The sequence below is a fragment of the Camelus bactrianus genome, chromosome 16, assembly GCF_048773025.1.
Source record: "Camelus bactrianus isolate YW-2024 breed Bactrian camel chromosome 16, ASM4877302v1, whole genome shotgun sequence".
NCBI lineage: Eukaryota > Metazoa > Chordata > Mammalia > Artiodactyla > Camelidae > Camelus > Camelus bactrianus.
The window spans coordinates 13,286,643-13,310,125 of record NC_133554.1 but is presented as its reverse complement, the minus strand read 5'-3'; the positions used below and the strand labels follow the sequence as shown (position 1 = coordinate 13,310,125).

At 37.8% G+C, this 23,483-nt stretch overlaps 1 protein-coding gene across 2 annotated transcripts in view; it reads right to left on the bottom strand.

The window, feature by feature from the left end:
• PPM1D (protein phosphatase, Mg2+/Mn2+ dependent 1D) overlaps positions 1-16,260 on the bottom strand; it is a 47,133-nt gene extending 30,873 nt beyond the window's left edge. Inside the window, exons 1-2 of one of the 2 annotated variants that reach the window (XM_010951105.3) lie at positions 15,573-16,260; positions 1,612-1,840 (exon numbers count right to left, since the gene is read on the bottom strand). In XM_010951105.3, the coding sequence (XP_010949407.3) occupies positions 1,612-1,840; positions 15,573-16,044 (701 nt within the window). In that variant the 5' untranslated portion in view covers positions 16,045-16,260. The remainder of the gene's footprint in view (positions 1-1,611; positions 1,841-15,572) is intronic. The other variant, XM_074342656.1, reaches the window with a different exon arrangement.
• Between the last annotated feature and the right edge of the window lie 7,223 nt (positions 16,261-23,483).

The window sequence follows — 23,483 nt, the reverse complement described above, 5'->3', positions numbered from 1 at the left end:
CATATATACTGTTGATAGGAGTATAAACTGGTACAACCTCCATGGAGACAAAGAGTTATCAATGTAACTTTATTCTCTCTTTTCATTTTATCTATATGAGAAGATAGATCTATTATGAACCTATTATGGTAATCATTTCACAATACAAGTAAACTAAACTATCATGTAATATGTCTTAAATACATGCAGAAATACATGCCAATTATTTCTCAATGAAACAGGAGAAAAAAATCATATATTAAAAAAAAACTCCCCCTCTCTATGGGAGTTAATGAAGTACTATTCTATCTTTTATGTTTGAAAATTTTCACACCACCATTATTTTAAAAAATCTATCTATAAACACCATTTTTCATGGCTACATCATAATCAATGTTATGAATATGTACTATCATCTACTTAACCATTTTCCAGCTGCTGGGCCTTCAAGTTACTTTCAGCTAAATGAACAGTCAAGAAACAGTGCTGCATTAATAACTCTGTTCAGATTCTGACTCACATTTCAGATTTCTTCATTAGAGTAGATTCCCAAAACTACTGAGTTTATATACACTTAAAGTTAGTGGTACATGTCCTATTCTGTATAGATCATACCAATATATAATCCTGCCAACAGGATACCCATTACAACAAAAATATTACTAACCCAATAGCAAAAAACAGAATTTCATTTCAATAATGTTAAACATTTTTTCAAATGTTTACTATCCTTTTCCATTTTTGTTATTGTTCAAACTTCCTCTCCTTTATCCACCTATCTGGAAGTAGCAGAGTTTTAGTGTTTTTCTTACTGATTTTTTTAACTCCTTGTAGTTTATTAGGATGTTAGTTCTTTCCTTCAGCTTATTATTTCTCTGAAAAAGGCCATTTTGATTTAATAAAAGCAAGAAAGAGAAACCAAGTAAAAATATCACAGTAAGACTTGGGTTAGAATGATGATTTAGAAAATACTGGATTCTGTTTAACTTGCCTCAGATCCTTGATTTTTTTTTTCTTTTTTCTTTTCAGATCCTTGATTTTTAAAATTAGTATTGGGATAACTTTTAAATCTTATGTTATTCATTACTTTGATTTTTGGAATCATCTTACATTTTAGTTTGTATCATAAAAATATTATGCTGAAGTCAAATTCAGTTCATAGTTTACAAACTATCTATACACATGAGACAACAAGTTGAAACAGAGGTTTGCAGCACATATGGCTTAGAAATCAAAGGGAAAAGCTGAAGGCTAATTCTAACAAAATTTTATTCCCAAAGCCAGATTCAGACTGTCCTACTCTGGCACTCTAAGGGTTGCTCTGTCCAGATTCTGAAGGGCATGCCAATCAGTATTTGTGTAAAAGGTTTTCAATAAATCCTTGTATGTATTGTTACTTGAGTGCCTTTAAAATATCATTTCCTTTTGGAGTAAGCCATTATCAAAAACAAAACAGTCAATTCAAAATAATAAAGATAAATATGAATACACATGGGTACTTTATCAGGCAAACTAAAAATCTGTAATACTGAGAAAATAGCTTCATTAAAAGAGAGAAGTAGGTCAATCTGGTTAGTAAAGCAGAAAAGGACCAGAACCAAGAGAGGAAAGACAAAATAGCACAATGATTACCTCCCACCAAGTCCTTCGATTCGTTCTCTTTCCTTGGGAAGTTCTGGCTTATGGTCCTGTGTCACCTCCACAGCTCTGATAAAATCATCCTTCGGGTCATCCTGAATTCCAAGAACTACCCCAGAGTCACCCACATGAGCTACGTACATCTTCAGGCCCCGTATGATGACCACACTGGCAGTTGTCCCTGATGTGCTGGGAAGACCTGTCATAGTCTTTGGCCATTCTGCTGTAATAAAAAATAAAATATTTTACTCTTCCAGGTACAAACATTAATACTGTGGCAGGAAAACAAAAGGCAACATATGCTAGATTAGCATGTTAAAACGTGAATTAGCATAGGAAAATATTTTAAGAAAATTACTGTGAAAGCTATTCAAGAAGGACTTGCAATAATCCCTTCTTTGATATACTAATAAATTAATTTTATAAGTAATGAAATTATATTATAACCATCAAACCAATTCTATGAGAAAAACATTACAGGGTAGATTCACTATTTCTGCAGAGTCTTAGTCCTAACTACATTTAGCTGCAAGAATGTGTTAAGAGTTTTGGTATCACACTGCCAGTAGCTTATCAAGTTTATTGATCTCTCTCCAAAAAGATTTTCAGAAAAAGCTACTTGATTTGTTTTTTGTAGTAACTCTTGAATATTCATAACCTAATTAAATAACAGTTTGAGCACCCATTCTATACCACGTTCTGTGCTAAGAGCTTTATATGTATTATCTCATATAATACTACAATAAACCTATGAGATAGGTAAGATTAGTACTATTATTTTCATTTTGCACATAAGAAAATCAAAACTTTGAATGGTTAAGAAATTTTCTCAAAATAACAAGTTTTCTAAATGGCAAAGATTCCATATATTTAATTTCAAAACCCAAAGTGACTGATTATATTCGCTGTCATTTAAAAATTCTGAAATATTCTGTTGTATTAAATTACAAGTTACAGTTCAAGATATAGCAAACAGTCCAAACACTGACATATGCTCCCCATGAAAATCCTACTGAAAGGACAGAATATAAATATTAGAAAAGTTCCATAGCAGTCATGAAACACAGAGAAGGGCCCTCAGAAAATCTGAGAAACTCCTGGAATTTTAAGCAAATGGAATTATATTGAGAGAAAAATCAGAATGCAAAATTTGTAATCCAACATAAGGAAAAAGCACAGTCAGTAAAGAAGGCAGTATATCAGTATTCCCTGTTAACAGAGTTCCAGAAAAGTTCAAACTCAGAGGCAGTGCAGAGACTGAAAGGAAAACCCTAAACCCCTGCATAGTATAAGATGAAACATCTTATTTCCTAAGCTGCCAGTAACTATAGTACCTCTCTTTTAAGGAAAGTGGTGCATGTGCCGATAGGGACAACAGGGTCTTCAAAGGGGATGAGGGAGAAGAAATAGTCCCCCCTAAACTGGACTGGTGCCACACAACTTTCACAGCCACAAAGGCTTCTCTAATATATTCAGGCTAACTGGCTCTTTTCTTTTCCAATATTATATATGCTGAAAAGACATCTCTTGACCCCTACAGAGCATCTCCCCATCCCATCCCATCCCATCCCATCCCATCTCATCCCACAGATGAAACCCACTCTACAGAGTGACCTGTCACTCCCAAAAGAGGGCTGTTTGCAAGATACAAAACAATGATCTTCACAATTGCTGAGGGAAACCAGAACAGCTACCAATACTGATGAAGCTAGAAGTTCATACACATAGGCATATACGCATATACACATGTAAAACCACCTGCAATACTGCTAGACACAAGTTAAGTCCTCAATAAATTACAGCTTTTGCTGCTATGACCATTATGTATTTAAGAAAAGCAAACAGCCTGATAGGTATCAAATGGATCATGCAAAGAGAAAAGGGCCACAAAGAAAACACTTCCGGAAAAAGCGAAAGAATCTATGGATAGATTACTGGCATTGATAAAGTTCAGTAAGGTTACTAGATTTGACACAACATTGTAAAATGACTATAACTCAATTAAAAAAAGTTTTAAAAAAAGGTTATTAGATATAGTTATACAAAATGTCAATTATATTTTTATAAAATGGCAACAAAAATCATAAAATGTAATTTTGTAAAAATAAAAAGATACCATTCACAAAAGGCAGCAAAAGGTGTGATACATATTTGGGAACAATGCTAACAAATCTCTAACAAGAACTTTATGGAAAAGTTGTAAACCAGTGGATAAACAGAACAGTGAGCACAGAAACAGATCTACACATATTTAGATATTCGGTATATGAATGGTGGATAAAGTATAGACATTCAGTAAATGAACTTGGACAAAATAGAAAAAAAATAGTAACTTTGGGTCCCTGATACTAAACCAAAAAAAAAAAAAACAAAAAAAAAACAAAAAAAAAAAAAAACAAAAAAAACCACCTCAGTTCCAGGAATGGTAAAGACCTAACATGAAAAGCAAAGCTAAGATGCTTAGAAAAAGCAAAGGAAGGTACTTTCATGATCTCAAGGTAAGGAATGATTTACTAAAGACAAAGAATGGACTAGCCACATAAGAAAATGATTGTGAAGTTATATTACTATCAAAATTAAGAATTTCTCTTCCTTCATCAAAAGATACCTTACTGAAGTGAAAAGACAACTCAAAGAATGGAAGAGAACATATCTGTAATATACACACATGCCAAAGGAACGGTACCCAGAATAGGTAACATGCTCCAACAAACCAAATCAGTAAGACAGACTATCTAATAGAAAAATGGATAAAGGCCTCTTACAAATGAGGAGATCCAAACAGCTAAAAGCATGTGGAGGTTGTTCAGCTTCTTTAATTAACAGAGAAATACAAATTAAAAGCCACAATGAGTTACCACCACCTAATTATCAGATTGCATAAATCAAAGTTTGACAACAGTAAGTGTGGTTAAGAATGTGGAGCAAGAGGTTCTATCATCAAGTACTGGCAGGAGTATAAACTGGTACAACTGCTTCAGAAAATATCTAGGCATTTATATATTAAAGGTGAAGATATGTGTGCTTTGACTACTCAGCACACCTAGATATACACCATAAATTAATGTATATGTACACATGGTACACATGAATGTTCACAGTAGCATATGGGCTAAAAACGAGCAACAATCCCAATGTCCTTCAACATGACAACAGACTACCCTACATGGAATGGGTAAGCATCTCAGAAGAATCCTGAGATAAAAGAATAGACACAGCATGATTTTCTTCAACAACAAAGTATCATGTTTATAGGCAATGGAAAAACTATTAATAAAAATAAGTAAATCACTATAGAATTATCATCCCAAAAGTCAGGATGGTGGTATCCCTTGGGGAAAGATAGAAATATGAGATCAGAAAGGATGTACAGGGGCTTCTAGAGTGCAGGCAATGTTTTCTTTCTTAACTGCACGGTGTTCATTTTATGATTGTCCATTAAAGTGTATGTTTTATGGCCTTTTCTGTATGCACGCTGTATTTCACACTTTTTTTTTAGTTAGAAAAAAAAAAAAGCAGGAAGAAGGCATCAATTTTGCAAGCAAAGATCACAGCGGACAGCTCCCTAGCCCATCCAGTTCTGCAGTTTGGTTACAGACGTCATTCCTAGCAGCTCAGCCTACAGTGTGATGTATGCTTCTTTAGCCCTTTAAATGATTTTATGGGTTAACTACACCTCTTGCTAAAACCTTCTCTTTTCCTTTTAAACAAGCTAGAATAGATTGTTTTTTGCAGCTAAGAACCTGGGGAAAAAAGCCTATTATCACAATAAATATGAATAAGGTGAAACCTCAGAAAGAACGGTTCTAAAGCACATTGAGAAAACAAAATTCACCCATAGTATACAAGTAATTCAGCTGTTTGCAAAAAAGCACCTAAAACAAGATGGAAAGGAAGGGGAAAAAAGCCAAAAATAAAAAGGTTATTCAAAGCAATGTTAATATTTAAATCACATTTTTGGTCAAAAGAACTAATATATTATACAAGACATTCTGCAATGATCTAAAAATACTGAACAATCCATGCTTTCTCTATTCACTTGAAATGCCACCTTTTACAACATGTTACATTTTGCCTCAGATCTATTTCTGGACTCATCCTACTGATCTATTTATGGTGCTTTTTTAAATAATTGGGAGTTTAAGTATCCCCTAATTATTCTTCTTTTTCCAACATTCTCTTAAGTATTTTTCCAACTGAACTTCAGAAGCAACTTGCAAAATTAAAAAACCTGTAGAGATTCTAAATGAAACTGCAGTTAATTTCTGTATTAAGGAAACTACCTCTTTTGTAATTTGTCTTCCTTTTAGTCTTCCTTGTTTTCTACTTTCATTTTAATCTTTTAATTTTTAAAAAATGACTTTTAAAAAGTCACATTAAAAAGACAGTATTGGATAGGATATTAACTTTTAAATAGTATCCTTTAGATAATATGCATGTCATGGAAGTGTCCTTTACAAAGACTTATAAATTTTGTAACACAAAAATACAAAAATTCTTAGTGAAGTAAAGTTGTTATAATTAAGTATAGAATGTATATGCTCTTCACGATAAATTTAAAATTGGGGTGCTTATGTACTTACCATGTACTAATTAATAAATACTGACTCATTTAACTCTTGGGAGGTAGGTACCATAAAACTCTATTTTAAAGATGAAGATACTCTGGCACAAGTAGTAAATGAAGAAGCTGGGACAATGCAACATACTCGTCATCACTGTGCTATGAATTCTTACAGAATTCTAATGCCAGAGTAGACTGGAATTGTGAAAGGCTTCAGGATGCAATTTTAAAACATGTAAAAAACAACCATCAAAAGATACGCATATTCTTTAACCAAATAATTTGGCTCTGGGAAATTTTTTTCCCCGAAGAAATAATCCAAACGGAGGGAAAGGCTATGCTGCTTTCATGTTAGCCCTCACTGATGGTATTAAATACAGTACACACCTGCCTGGCACACATTCCCCCTTCTAGTACCAGTACTAGCACCCCAACTTTGTTATGGAGTACACAGCCTCCACTGCATCCAGTCTTTAGTGGATCTGAAAAACTTGCTTGCTCCTGCCCTAGGTATAGGCAAATGATCTAAACTGTCACTCTTTCAGATATTTGCATCTTTAGACAGAAAGACATAAAGCCAGAAAACACTGGAGCCGATGCACTCCAGACACTAAAACCTTTCACTGAGTGTCCACCAGCTCCTACCCCCTAGAGCCCCAGGGACACTGTGGTTTTGTCCATCCTGAAACCTAATTTAGCCTTTACTTTGGTTCTGTGAGCTACCTAATATCCTTTCAATAAATTCACATGTTCTTTTCCCTCCTTAACATAGGCCAAGTCAGTTTATGCTACTTTCAAAGAACTGTAATACAAAACTAGTACCATAGAGTAGGTTGCAGGTAACTGACCCTCAGAAAAATGTCAGTTATGGAACCAATAAGGGGTAGAAGGCATCTAGACTCTTGCTCATATTCCAGATAGTAACCAGTAGTGAGATAGGGCTGAATTTATCGATAAATGGTAGTCAGATAGTCTACGATCAGCATACTAGCTTAGAACAGTGTTAATAAAACTTTCCTGGGTCAGCTAATACAAACATAGACCCCACTCTGGCCTAAAATTCCATGCCTGAGAAATAACAAGACTGTTATGAGCTGAACTATGTCCCTCTGAAAAAGGTATGCCGAAATCCTAATACTCAGTACACCACAGAATGTGACCTCATTTGGAAAGAGGGTCTTTACAGAGGTAATTGAGTTAAAATAGGTCATTAGAGAGGGCCCTAATCCAATATGACCGGTGTTCTTATAAGAAAGGGAATATGGACACAGAGACACACACACAGTGGGAAGACGAGGTAAACACATAGGGAGAAGGCAGCCACGTGACTGGAGTGATGCAGCTACAAGCCAGGGAATGCCAGAACTCCTGGTAACAAAGCTAGAAGAGGTAAGGAAGGATTCTCCCTTAGAGCTTTCAGAGTATAGAGAGAACGTGGTCCTGCCAACACCTTGATTTTGGACTTCAGGCCTCCAGAACTGTGAGACAATAAATTTCTGTTGTTTTAAGCCAATCAATTCCTGGTACTTTGTTATGGCAGTTCCAGAAAACAAACTCAATGATATAGAGGAAACAATTCAAAGATCTGGGGAATAGGGATCTTAGATTAAGTCTGGTATATGCATATGCATCCCACCTACCCAGCCAAGAAAGGTTCAGAAGACTCTCCTCAACTTTAATACTTACAGAAGCAATTAGGTAAACACCAAAATCTTTTAAACACATTTTACCGACTCTTCTCTCTAGGCAAGAGATACTAAGGGAAGAGGTTGCAGGGAAGATGGATTTCCTGATCTCTGTGGGGTGGCAGAATCGTCAGGTGACAGATCAGATAGGAGCAGTTAATCACCCAAAGATAAGTTGGTAGGGTTACCTCACTGACAACATGCCAGGAGAAAAACTGGATCTCCAGAAGGATCATTCACAAAAAAAACAAGGAACAAAACAAACAGATCAAAAAATTCCAAGTTTAGTCAAAGAACTGTTAACCTTCTTCAAAGTGATGCGCAGCCATTTTCACATGTATATGTACACCAAGGAAAGAGAAATACTCATAACATTGACTAACTGCTGAATGATGGCTCTAAAATGATAATTCCAGAGCTACAAAACACAACCACAGTCCATTGGTCAAGAGCTAAGGCTCATGTAGTAAAATGACTATAACTTAATAAAGAAATGTTTAAAAAAAAGAGCTAAGGCTCATGGAGGTCAGATACTAAATAGACAAGACTTTCAATTCAGTCCACCTCAGATCCACTGGAATCTCAAACCTATTCTCAAGTAACCTCAGCAATTAATAGCTTGCCCTCACAGCTCTTAATTGACTGGTGAGAAAGCCTATTACGGAAGAAAAGGCCAAGTGCAAGACTTTGGAACATCCCATCAATGATATTCTCCTCTGAAATAGTAAACTAAAAGCATTATCACATCTCTCAAAGGTTAAAACATGAGAGCTGGGGTGGTCATCCTACATATTCTTCTATTCTACAGTCTGACCACTGCAAAAGTCTAATAGCTCTTGGAAAATGACGGTGGATTATAATCAAATGATGATTTCAGATGCAGCTGCAGCTCTGGTTCTCTACTGGAACAAATAAATAGCCTTGGCTAGCTGGTAAGTGTCCAGCAGCAGGGCCCTGACGAAAATGAAACTGCTCCCTAGATTCCTGGAAGTATCGATGTTTCTGATCTGAGACCTGCTTCTTCAGGTTTACTTCTTCTTTTTTCTGGGAATAATTCAAAGAATTTCTTTTTCTTGACTCAATAGAGAGTAAACTGCCAACAAAATAAACCATCACTCCCAAATACTATTCTAGTATCTAATTCCTACAAACAAGGCAGTCTCCTACAGAATCAGAATCCACCATCAAAATCAAAAGACTAACATTGATATGATACCGCCGCCTAATCCATAGATCTCATTCAAATTTCATTAATTATCCTAACAACAATAATAAATTTAATAATAAAGAATTTATAATAAAAGGATAAAATTCATGATCTCTTGTTATATTAACTCGTCATGTCTCTTTAGTCTCTTCCCATCTGGAACAATTCCTTAGTGTTTCCTTGATGCTTTTTAGGAATACCAGATCAATCATTTCAAGAATGTCTCTCAAGTTGGGTATGTTTCATGTTTCCTCATGTTTGTAATCAGATTATGCATTTTTGGCGGGAATATCACAAGTGTTAAAGATGATCTTCTCATTGCGGGCAGAATACAGTTGCAGTTTGTCCCATTAAAAGTGATCAAGCTACCCTTGATCTCTTAATTAAGGTGCTGTTTCCCCCCATAATCTTTTTCCTTTTGTAATTAAGCATTTCATAGGAAGATTATCTGAGATAATGTAAATATCCTTCGAGTGGGTTGAATGGTCCCTCCCCACCCCAGTAAAAGATATGTCCACCCAAAACCTTCGACTGTGACCTTATTTGGGAAAAGGATCTTTGCAGATGTAATTAGGTTAAAGATCTTAAGAACAGATCATCCTGGATTAGAGTGGGCCCTAAAACCAAACACAAGTGTCCTTAAAAGAGAAAAGAAGGGAAGAAGACACAGAGGACATTAATAAAAGACAGTTGAGACTGGGTGATGCATCTACAAGCCAAGAAATGTCAAGGATAGCTGCCAGCCACCAGAAGCTAGGAGAGAGAACAGAACAGATTCTCCCTCAGAGCCTGGAAAAAGGAATCAATCCTGCTGACACCTGGATCTCAGACTTCTGGCCTCCAGCATCATGAGAGAATAAATTTCTGTTGTTTTAAGCCACCTAATTTGTGCTAATTTGTTACAGCACCCCTAGGAAACTAATATAGTAATCCTGTTCCTTAATTTTTAACTCATTAGTTTTAGCATTCATTGATGTTTCTCAGATGAATCAACTATTATTTATGATGGTTACCAAGTGCAATTTTCTAATTCTACCATTCTGTCTACATTTATTAGTGGACTTCTACAAAGAAAAGCTTTATTCGAAATAGCCAAAAACCACAGACAATCCAAATGCCCATCAACAGGTGAACGGATAAACAAATTTTGGTATAGCTATACAATGAAGTACTACTCAGTAATAAAAAGGAATGTTGATATATGCAACAATGTGTGGTAGCAGAGATTATCTAATCCTGATTGAAAAGAATGAGTGATTAACAAAAACAGAGAAAAATAGGTACTTGATAAATATGGCAAATTCATTCAGAACATGTGATGTGTGAGAGGCTGAAGGTCCTTAATAGTAAAAACTGAGAAATAACAAAATAAAGATACAGGTTTAAAATTCCATGATTTAATAGAAATTTTCTTCAAATTCAGTTTTATCTCACTTTCACTGTCTTTTTCTGTAGCCTTCCCATGCCCCTTCTTCATCAGTTGGTCCCTGTCTTTAAATTTAAGATAATGAAAATTACCTGACAAATCTAGAACCAACAATTTAGGTTAAGATCAGCTTCTTCATAATTCACTCATTTGGCCAAATTCTTTTAAGTAAATGCTCTGACCTTCAGTTGAACAAATTTAAAAAATAAAACTTCCATTATTTCATCTTCCTTTACAAATACAGTGGCAAATTTCCTGTAATCACGTCAGAGATCACAGTCCATTTATTTCAACAGTATGTTGCTATCTTTCTAATGGCTCTCTTGATAACATAAGTCAATGAACTATGATACCCAGGAATAAAAGCTGCACTTTGTTCACTATCTTCTCTACCAAAAGAAAGAGGTAATAAGAACATTACTTCCAATGAATAAACCTAAAGCACAGGCAAACTTTAAAACATTATTTCTCAGAGGGCAAGCATAATATAGTAAATTCACACATAGGAATAATACACATAAATTAGGCACATACTATAACTTAAGATCAAGAAGTAATGAAAATAGAATACACAAATAGTTCATTCAACTTAATAACAAACAACTCAATATGAAATGGGCAAAAGACCTAAACAAGCAATTCTCCATTTCTTCTACGCTGTCCAATTTATTGCCATATAGTCGTTCATAGTTTTCTCTTGTGATCTTTTGTATTTCTGAGGTGCTGGTTGTAATTTCTCCATTGTCACTTCTTATTTTCTTTATTTGTTTCCTCTCTCTTTTCTTCTTGGTGAGCCTGGCCAGAGGTTTGTTAATTTTGTTTATTCTTTCAAAAAACCAGCTCTTGGTTTAACTGATTCTCTTGTTTTTTTAATCTCTATATTATTTCCTCCCTGATCTTTATTATTTCTTTCCTTCTGCTGATTTTAGGTTTTGTCTGTTCTTTGTTATGTTTGTTCTTATTTTTCTAATTCTTTTAGGTGGTAGGTTAGGTTGTTTGAGATTGTTCTTGTGTTTTGAGAACAAGCCATTCTCCAATGAAGACATACAAATGGCCAATAGGCACATGAAAAATGCTCAATATCGCTAATTATCAGAGAAACGCAAATCAAAACTACAATGAGGTATCACCTCATACCAGTCAGAATGGCCATCATAAAAAGTCCACAAACAATCAATGCTGGAAAGAGCGTGGAGAAAAAGGAACCCTCCTATGTAGTTTGGTGCAGCCATTATGGAAAACAGTACAGAGATTCCTCAAAAAACTAAACACAGACTTACCATATGATCCATCAATCTCTCTCCTGGGCATATATCCAAAGGGAACTCTAATTCGAAAAGACACATACACCCTTATGTTCATAGCAGCACCGTTTACAATAGCCAAGACATGGAAACAACCTATATGGTCCATCAACAGATGACTGGATAAAGCAGCTGTGGTATATATATGTGTGTATACAAATATATATACCTATACACAATGGAATACTACTCAGTCATAAAAAAGAAATAATGCCATTTGCGGCAACATGGATTGGCCAGGAGATTGTCTTTCTAAGTGAAGTAAGCCAGAAAAAGAAAAATACCATGTGATTTCACTTATATGTGGAATCTAAAAAAAATGACACAAATGAACTTACTTACAAAGCGGAAACAGACTCACAGACACAAAAAACAAACTTATGGTTATAGAGGGGAAGGGGATGGGAAGGGATAAACTGGGAGTTCAAGATTTGCAGATACTAACTACTATATATGAAATAGATAAACATCTCTTAGGGCTAACCATGCAATTCCTTGCCCAAAGTAGCTGTTAGTTTAGTTGAATTTCTGAGGATATAACAATTAAATTGTCTTTCCTTACTTTTTTTTTAATTAAAAAAAAATTTCCCCTTTCAAACATTGTGGTAAAATACAAGAGATGAATTATAAAATGGGTAAAGCAGGATCTTTGCCCCCAAAGACCTGAAGATTTAGCTGAGAGGCAGATAAAACAAACATAGCGGTTATCTCACAATGGTCTGTGTGATCTTGACTGGGATTCCACAAGGCCAAAACTATTTTCATAATAATTCTGAATTTCTTCACCCTTTACACTGTGTTGACATCTGCACTGATGGTTCAAAAGTAGTAGTTGTAAAACTGCTGGTGCCTTAGCAGGAGACAAGACAGTGGCACCAAAGTGAACTAGCATTCATTGTATTCATCATAGCTGCCCACTTAAGTTTTAAAAAAGAAAAGAAAAGAAAAAAAAAAGCAAATCAGTTTCACTTCAAACCAGGTGTCCTTGATGATGCAATAAAAATTCATTTTATTAAACATCCACCCATGAATATGTGTCTTTTTAACACTCTATATGACAAAAAGGGAAGCATGGGTAAGGCTTCTGCTGCACACTGTGCTGTTTAAAAGAAAAGTACCTGTGATTGTGCAAGTTATGAAAGGAAGAAGCCACATTTTTCATGGACCAACATTTTTACTTGAAAGACTGATAAAATGTGTTAATAAGACTTGGGCACTTGGCATACACTTTCTTCAAAGTGACCATAGTGAGTTTTTCACTTCAAGAAAAACAACTGACAGTATTTGTTGCCAGTGATAAATTTTTAACCGCAGCTTAAAAATCTCTTATTTTAGAATATGTGTATTCACTATGATGCACTTGCTAGCTTCCCAATCTTTCTGATGAGATGAGTGATATTAACTGATGAGATCAGTGATGTTTTTAATATTGTGTCATAAAATGCATCAGTTCTTGGACGGTCTGCATACTCAGTGAACCATTATTTTCCAAATGACTAATACACCACGTCACAAAATCACATGTGGGTAAAAGACTGATTCAAAAAGCAATAGAGACCAATGGCTCTTAATGTAAAAATACAAAAGTTCATTGATAAGTTTTCAGATTCCATTTTAAGAAACTACCACTTTGATGTAGAATATCCACAATTATCTGAAAAGACAAACCATTTCTCCCTTCTCCTACTACATCTGTGTGTGAGACTGCCTTTTCTTTAAATAGTCCATCAGACAACACAGAACAACATACTGAATGCAGAAGCAAATATGAGAATATTTCTTAACTCAATATTTCTTATTTCAGGAAAAAAAGTGATCTTTCATTAAAAAATGTCAACATACAATAAGTTTACTTTTTATAGATTAATAAATCTTTTTTAAATTTCTCAATTTTAACTTCTCATGCAGTGAATATAGTAGCTATAGCCCACATAAAAACTCTCTGGGGTCCTAAATCATTTGAGTTCAAAGGGTTCTGAGAGCAAAAAGTTTGAGAGCCTCTACTACAACCCAATGAGAATTACAAAAGTGGAAACTTGTGTCAAGACTTCCATATACTCAGCATACTCTGTTTTAAATTCAAGTTTTGAGAATGGAGTACGAGGTTATCTGCAGAACAAAGCAAACTTTAACAATTGGTGTATTTGGCTCTGAACCATGCACGGGAGTGAAATCTTGGTTCATACAGTACAAGTATATCAAAAAACATACACACTCACATTTAACAGCATGGTTTCTGCTTTATTTTTTAAAATGCTCAAGTAACAGTGCTCATACTTTATCCTTTTGGTGAAAACATATGGCAAATTTCATGTTGCTCTAAGTGTACTGCAAAATAAACTGGACTCTAAATAGTTCTTTGTGTCTAATCTTCCTCTATCTGGTCTTGCTGTCCACTCCCACTTGCCCTGCAGGCAATGAAATGACATATTTCTGGAATATACTGCAGTGCTCTCAGCTCTGCCTACACAAAAACAAAACAAATCCATAATAGGGACCTCTGGGATTGGATGGAAAACGCCTCCCACAGGCGCACTGGTTGTTCTATGAGTCAATCAAATAATTCTTGGCAGAAAGCCAGGCAAATAGAAAACACACTTTGAAAGAAGCTGGTATACAACTCTGTGAGACCTTTTTAAAAATGTTCTGTATTTGACCAACCTTTACACTCTTCTCTATGTCCGTCCCACTGCTGAAAATAAAGCTACCAGTATGCTACCATAAATAAGAGGATTTTTTAAATGACAGAAGTAGCATTATCTTTTCTCTTAAAAAAAAAAGATCCATGCCATTCATTCACAGCAATGTGTAAGCAACTATAACTCTGTATGATACTATATGCTGGGTACAGAAAAACTGGCTGCTTTAGAAAACATTTAAAACTTAGATGAAACTACAACTACACCAATTTTTTAGAAATTAAGATCTCTAATTCCTTTTAGCATATCAGTGATTCCTTATCTCTTGCTACTTTGACAGGCAGCTACAATTTACAAGTACTTTTAACTAGGAACTACTGGGAACTATCTGACAGCAATTACCTAAGGCAACTACCAAAGGGGGAAAAAGTGCACTTTCAAGAAGCCCGAGCTGAATTTAACACACTGCCATAACGTGGGGCCAGCCTGAGTTAAGAACGCGTCCCGCGCTTTTGTTTTTCAGAAGCAGTACGAACATGAAGATCCTAGACACCAAAGATCAACACACCAAATTTCTTCCAAGGCTTTAAGTCGCTGGATGATCACTTTTCGGCCTTTCTAAATTAGCCAACTACCAGCCACCTGGGGTTTATTTAGAGGACTGACACCACCGATAGGAGGCAACCGATTGGGACAAGTCCTTTAAGAGCAAAATTATGACAGATTAGAAGGAAATACTAATTCTTGCCATCTCCCGCTTCCCTCGTGCGTCCCAGGTAGCAGCAACATGTCTTCAATTCATCTTTTGGCCAAAATCTGGCGCCAGGTTTCAAACATGTTTTCGCTGGCCGCCACTAAAGTGAAGCCGCCAAGGGAGGGGTCTGTCCCCCACTGATCCTTCGGGGATGGACACTGAGCGAGGGGAGTCTGCAGGGAGACAGCAATCCCCCACCCAAAGCCACTTTGTTTGCCCGGACCCACAGCCTGGAAGGCGCGCTTAGACCCAGAAGAGTTCACTCCCATCAATGGACACTGAGGGCTCTCGGTGCCGGGGGCCCGCGGTGCCGGCGCTATAAAAGCCCTCAACTGCCTGAAAAAGAGGCGGGCGCCAAACAAGCCGGGGAACTTACCCAGTTTCTTCCACATGGCGAGGTGACAAGCGAGGAAGCCTTTGCGGATGGCAGCGCAGACCTTCGCCGGCTCCGACGAGGTGAAGCCCTTCTGCTTCTTGATGAAACCCCACAAGTGCTCGCGGGCAAACTGTGCCGCCTCCCGCCCGCCGTGCCCGTCGCACACGGCGAAAAAGGCCACCGAGGAGCGGCGGCGGCAGCAGCGGCCGGGAGCCGGCGAGGCCCCGGCGTCCGGCGGAGCGTCGCGAGCCTCTCGGGCTGCCGCCGCTGGGCCTTTCCCCGAGACTTCGCTGCCAGGAAGAGCCGGCGGCGACGGCTGCGGAGGCGACGGCTGAGCCAGCGACCGCCGCGGCGAGGGCTTTTCTTCGGCAGCCGGCTCGGGCTCCACCACGATCTGGGTAACGTCCTCCATGTACTTCCTCCCGCCCTGGTCGGAGAAGACGCTCACTCCCAGCGAGTACAGCCCCGCCATGGCCGGCTGGCCGAGATCCCGCCGGTCCCACGCAGCCCGCCGAATCCGGCGGCGGGAGACACACTCGGCGCTAGCCGGCCAACTATTGTTTATCTTCGACGACGCCGGGAAGGGGGAGGGGGCGGTCCCGGAGGGGGGGCGCGCGATGTCGGGACTTGTCCGCGAGAGCTGGGCCGGAGCGCCCCGGCAAGCCGAGCCTAGCAGGTGCGCCTGCGCAATGCGCCTCCCCCGCCTGCCCGCGCCCACCACGCAAATCAGATGTTCTCCCCGGCTGACGTCACTTGGCTCTCTGGGCCTGACCAATCCGGAGTCGAGTTGGAGCGAACCCGCCCTCCGCCCCCAACTGTCGCTCCTCCCTGCAACGGCCGCGCTCCCTCCTCCCAGCGCGGGCGCAAGGCCCGCGCGCAGCCCGGGCGGCTCTACCCTTGCAGTGAGCGCTTTCGCCCTTCGGCATTTCGGCCGGTGCTGAACGTTCATCCGACAACTTGATCTGTCACCTTTTTGCTCAGTCCCGGGGACCGTATTGCAGCCTGCTGCCCAGGGCGTTCCGCTGCTCTCCTTGCAGGGAAAGCCGTGTAGGCTCGGGCCTCCCACGAGTGTGGAGAATCTGGGGGGGAAAGACTTTGCATTTCTTGAAGTGAAATGGCGGGAAACCTCACTTTGGAAGGTCGTTTGTGAGCAGGCTGGAAAAAGCGTGGCACTCTTGAACTAGATTTGGGGGGGGGGGTGAATCCGGCTGGGACTTGAGAAAGGCAATCCAGCTTGTGTTAAGAAAACTTGGGAAATTTCCAGCTTCGGCTGCACAGTCTCGATTCACATAACTAGGTATGTCAGAGACTTTAAAGGGTTATTTTGTAAACTAACTTTTGACAGTTATTTTCAGCTTTCGTTAAAAATAGTACTATCTCCAACGAGCCCTGGGTGCAGCATTTTACTCCTTCGGCGACATCACTTGAATTTACCACTTGAAAATAGCATGCAAAAACTGCCCAGCGCTCCACTGCTCTAACAGTTTGGTTATCTTCGCCCAGTAGGTTACAATCTTAAGCTCTAAAAGCTTTGCACGAATTTCCACGACATTAAAATAATTCTCAGAGTGGGCAGGTTAGTGTGTTCTCAGCAGCAAATGTTCTTGTAGTGAATCAACTTAAAGTTTACTTTTTCAGTTTTTGGTCACTTCACCATCCACTCTCCTGTGTTCTCTTTTCTGTACAAACTTAGAGATGTTCAAATGGAATCATACTAGTACTAAAATGAGAATGGGAAAAATGTTCATACAATTAACACAGGAAATAGAAATAGAAAAAAATCCTTATACCAATAGGAACATAAATAAGCAAAATCAGCTTAAAATGTAGAAAATCTAAATAGATCAATTAAACTAAAAATGTAGTAATGTAATGCACTAGATCAGGCATTCCGGAGTGTAAAAATACTTGGGAATAAAAAATCCCAACTTGTTTTAAAAGATGATCATAATCCTGTTATCAAAACCTAACAATTATAACACTAGAAGGAAATCTATAGACCATATTTTATAACTGTAAATGCAGAACACCTAAATGAACTATTAGCAATTCTAATCCAGTAGTCTCCCTACCACAAGACCTGCAGGAGAGAACAGGTTGTGTAGCTCTGTTATTCATCTTAAACAGCTTACCCACCTGCCCTTCCCCTCCTAGAGATTACAAAAAGATAATTCCACCACACTATAATCCTTTTCACTCAGTCACAACCGGTAGCCTCCAGGTCATTCGTCATTACCCTGATTAACATCTCTATGCTACCCTCTACTTCTATTAAACTGATTCACTACCCTGCTCTTCACCATCCATCCTAACCATTTCACTCCACCCTTGAGATTTCAACATCTGTTATCAGCTATTTCCTCTTTATTCATCACTTCTTCTCTAAAGGTTCCTGTCAACTTCCTGTTCTAACTGAAAACTGGTTTACTGCAGAACAAAACTACCTCCCTTAGAAACTTTTCAAGTACTAGAGATTATTTTTCCTCTCAAAGATATTCTTATCTTCAAACCTGCTCCTCATCTTGCCTCCATTTCTCTTCCTCCTTCCAAAGTCCAAACTTTCTTAAAGTTAATGCCAACTGCCACCACACCAAGATGCTCTCGCCTATGATCCCTGGTAACTCCCCCTTTGTTCATGGCTGTGTTCTCCTTTCTCCCACTACTTTTTAAACTTTATTTCTTTATTGTTTGTTTTTAACATTTTTTTTTGAGTTATAGTCATTTTACAATGTTGGGTCAAATTCCACTGTAGAGCACAATTTTTCAGTTATACATGAACATACATATATTCATTGTCACTTTTTTTTCACTGTGAGCTACCATAAGATCTTGTATATATTTCCCTGTGCTATACAGTATAATCTTGTTTATCTATTCTACATTTTGAAATCCCAGTCTGTCCCTTCCCACCCCCCTGCCACTACTTTTTTTAAATTGAAATATAGTTGGTTTACAATGTTGTGTTAATTTCAGGTGTACAGCAAAGTGATTCCATTATACGTAAGAATATATTCTTTTTCAAATTCTTTTCCATTATAGATTATTACAAGATATTGAATATAGTTCCCTTACTGTACAGTAGGTCCTTGCTGTTTATTTGTTTTATACCTAGTAGTGTGTGTATGTTAATCCCAAACTCCTAATTTCTTCCGCTATTCTCGCCTCAGCCACTTTATTTTTCAAAATGTTATCCACATTTGCCATCCACACTCCGGTTTCTCAGTTCCTCATCCTCCTCTTCATGGTGATGTGACCTTGCTACCGTTAAAGCCAGTCCCTCTGTTGGTGTTCTACACACCTCACTCCTGGAGATCTTTGCTCCACCAATTATCCTTTCTTGCTCCTACCTCATCAATGTCTCTTTCTCTGTGGGGTTATTTCCATCATTGTACAAACATGTTCTGGTTTCTATTTTAACGAACAAAATTACCTGTTCCCTTATTCTACCGCATTTCTCTGATCTCCCTTCCAAAAAAGTTTTTTTTGAAAGAGTTGTCTCTATCTAGATTCTTCTTCCAGTTCCTACTTAATAACTCATTCCAATCAAGCAACCATCCCTGTATTGCTACTAAGACTGTTTTTATGACATAACCAGACTGCTCTGTTTCCAAAGCTAGTGATGACTTTTCTCTTCTCACTGACTTGTTTCAACTGAAGCTAGGAGTGGAACCACTATTTCCTTCTTGAAACCTAGCAAGTCAAACCATTGCTTCCTTCTTGAAACTGTTCTCTTGGCTTATAAGAGACCACACTATTCTGGGTTTCTTCCTATCTCATTGACGGACCATGCCTTCTCATGCTCCTTTGCGTATTCTTCCCCAGCTAGACCCCAGGTTGTTGGGAGTGCCCAGGGCTTTGTCATGGGCTCCTTTCTTTTCCTATCCCCTCTCCCCAGGTAACACCATCCAGCCCATAGCTCTAAAAACAACCCACTGATGACTCCCAAATTCCTATCTCCAGTCTGAACTTCACCTTGAATCCCAGACTCCATGTGCAACTACACACTTGACAGTTCCACACAGATGTCTAATGGTCATTTCTTCTTAACATGGCCATAACAAACTCTTGATTTCTTCTTTATATCTAAGTTGTTGTATACCCTTGGATCTATTTCTGTGTTAACTATTTCTTGTTTTTTCTGGGTTTTTGTTGTTGTTTTGGTGGGGGTGGTAATAGATTTACTTATTTATTTTTAGAGGGTGTACTGGGGATTGAACCCAGGACATTGTGTATACTGAGCATGCGCTCTGCCACTTGGGCTATACTCTCCCCTTGTGTAAACTATTCTTATTCACTAATTTGTTAATGTGGAAGTCATATCTTGCTTTTTATAATTATTGAGTTCAAAATCTTCAAACATGTACTGTGAGAATTAATCTTAGAAGAAAAATAAAACTCTAATTTATTTGCTATTGTTTCTTCTGATAGCTATAAATATCCATAACATCTACTGAGCAGTAGTCCATCGCTCATCTGTTACAGCCACTCTGTATTCAGAACTTGTGAGATTACTGTTTCTCAAGAGGCTAAATTCAATAACCCTGCCTTTACTCTGACCCTATTGTTTTTGCAACTCAATACAACAAAATAATCAGTCTAATCTGGCTACCACTGTCACATCCATTGTGTGCAAACGTAAATTGGTATGAGACACAAAATTAGAATCACTGCTGCCAGAGTCCCAAAGGTGTCAAACCTGTATGTGTTCTTAATTAGCCATGGAAATTCAATCTGTCATGTTTTCTGCAGATAACTGGTTTTGGAGTCATTAGAGTGGAAAGAATATTCATACCTTTTCTCTTCAGATAGCTCTACTTCCACACTCAACCTTTTTTTCTAAAGAGATCTGGGCTACTCTTGAATTTATTGCTTTTCCTTGATGAAAGATTCTGGTTTTTTTTTCTCATTTTCTGAAAAGTTAAACAAAAGTTATTTGTTTAAATAATTTGGGAAAAGCAATTTTTTTCCTTGAGGTACTGTGAATTTACTTTTACTCAGCAGTACTGCTTACTATATACTTCAGTTGGAAGTTTTAAGCTCCAAATAGTGTGCCCTTCAGAATTAGAGACGAAAGCAGAGACCATCTTTAAGATGAAACTAATAAAGTTTAAACATTGCATTTGTTTTCAGGTGCTAACGTATTCATTCTTGTTTCTGAGCTAGGGTAGGAGCAGATTATTTTAGAATATTCACTGTCTCCTCTGTGCTGAACTGGAAGGCATAGGGTTTTGTTTTGTTTTGTTTTCTTACATTTTCTTCCATCCAGTCTGTGGGTGAACTTAGAAGGGACTTCAGAACTGACTTTTAATGGTAAACTATTAAATCACCTCCTTTATTTTATTTTGGGGCTGGGTGGTAATTAGATTTATTTGTTCATTTTTATAGGAGGTACTGTGGATTGAACCCGGGACCTCCTGCATGCTAAACACGTGCTCCACCACTTGAGTTATACCCTCCCCACTTAAATCACCTATTTTAAAGAGAAGCTTGTATTTTTAAATGAATATTGAACACGTAGCAAGAACAGTTAATACTTACAGTTTGCTTTTGATTGAATCCTTTTACTTTTTTCCTGGGATATTGTCTCATCAGAAAAATCATGAATTTTCTCCCTCTAGCATGTGCTTTCACAGAAAAATCTATTTCACTTTCTAGCTGTTTAACTTGGTGCAAGTTATTTAGTACTACCTCCTAAGTTGTTGTAAAGAAAAAAGAGACAGTGCATTAAAAATGTCTAGTATAGTATTTGCATACAGTAAGCACTCAATAACTTTACCTCTTATTCTTATTAATGATTGATTTGTAGTAAACTTCTTGATTAAATTTTCTCAGTAGTTTTATTTTTTACCCTACTCTCCTGTAATCTGCCCTCTATCCTCTTTACCTTCCCAAACCATCTACTTCTTACCTTCTAATTACCAAATTGAGTTCCAATTCTCTTGCTCACTGACCTCTCAGCTTAATTTATAGCTTTCACCACACATATACATATGTACTTTAAAGGTAAATATTAAAATAAAATGTTTTAACTTACAGTCACGTATATTCATTTGCCAATCTTTTGATGTAGGGCCAAGACCTTTACTTTGAACGTTGAATCCATTGTTTGGAGTTCAGCATCCCTCCTCCTTCCATAAACCACATCAATAGTGTATCACCTAGGACTTTCAGTTTTGACTTCTTTAAAAAGGAACAAGAATTTAAAAACTGATGCACAGTGCTCTCAATGCAGAATTCTTCTGGGTTTTATGACTTACCCACCCCACCATCCATCTTTTACAGTAGTGTGTCTTACCCAAACCTAATTCACCACAGTTTTTTAAATTGACTTGCCTTTATTAAATCTTTCTATAGGGTTCAATTTGATTTTCTTAAAGAGATCTTCTTTTTCTTTTGCTCATAGTCATACAACATTTAATTAAATATGTAATTAAACAAGAACAACTGGAACAAACAGGTTTGTGGACCAACATTGACTCAACATGTAGAAGCAGGAGTGTCTGGATGTATCAGAGAATCAAAGTCTAGCCCTGAAGCTTTAGCATGGCATTGGACATCAGTGTCTTTTTCAGAAGCAAAGGAGAGCACTGATTAATCAGGTAAATCATTTCAGTGGTGTTTGGTGGAAAGAGTTTCTACTGTGTAATTATACTTGGGAGGACTTTCATGAAAAATGAGGTGAAGAAGTCAAAGAATTCATAGACAATAACTGAGACTATCTTTGTTACAAGAATAACACAGCTTACTCTGCTTATTTACATGCAATAAATTAAAAATTAAATAAAATGTTTTAATACTCTTATAGTAGACATTTTGTGTTTTCCTGTTCAGCATTCATTACCCCTTCTTTTGGTAAAATGATGCATTGATTTTCTTCTGGGGAGTCACTCCCTCCCCCAGTCCCAAGCAGTCACTGGGTAGCACTGGTCCCCCAGCTCTAGCAGAGGACCCAGATTGGGTTAAGCTGGTCAATATATTCCATCTCTATGGTCTTAGCGATGGGTTCATTAATGGACTCCTGATCAGAAGCCAGGGAGGTATGAGGAGACATTTGCTGGACTTCTGGGAGAGAAAAGCTCCTCCCTAATAATGGAGCTACTAGAAGAGACTCTCACTTCAGGATCTGGTGTCTACAAATGTGAAGTTGGGACTGCTACGGCCATTCTGCTACCTGGTCGGGAATCAGTCTGAAGAAGTAGCTTAACATCTGAGGAAGAAGATCTGGGAACTAGGTCCTGGTGACATTATTTGAACTTTGAATAATGTCATGACTATCCCTGGATTCACCACTGGTCTTTTCAGTTTCCCTTTTAAATGAAACCAGTTTGCCTTGAATTTTTCTTCACTTGCAGTGTAAAGAATCTTCACTGACAAAAGTAGAAATCTCCTGTTCCTCCCCAGTAGGGAACCTAGGATGGCCTGTAACTAGCACGGTGGGTCTTGTTTGTCTGGGCTCTGAACCCTCCTGCATTCCTCTGTGTTGCAGTGTTTCTCTCATCCCATGTGGTTTGTTTTGAGATTCTGCTTCTTTGTGTTCCTTTTTTGTTGTTGTTTTTTGGTGGATGGAGGTAATTAGGTTTATTTGTTTATTTATTTTTAATAGAGGTAGTGGGGACTGAACCCAGGACCTTCTGCATGCTAACCAGGCACTCTACCACTGAGCTATACCTTCCCCCCTTTGTGTTCCTTTTTGATATGTCCTAGTTTTTGCTTATGTACTAATTCAAATTTCAGTTTTTATATACTGAGACTTTATTTATTGGTTTATGTATGGCAGGAAATTGTTTCATATGTTTACTGGTTTTCCCCTCCCAGAAATTCCTATTACCTCAAGAACCTTCCTTCATTCATAAACTCATAAAATCACTTTGAGTTTATACCTCAGGAAAAAGATGTTAGAGGGAAAAATGA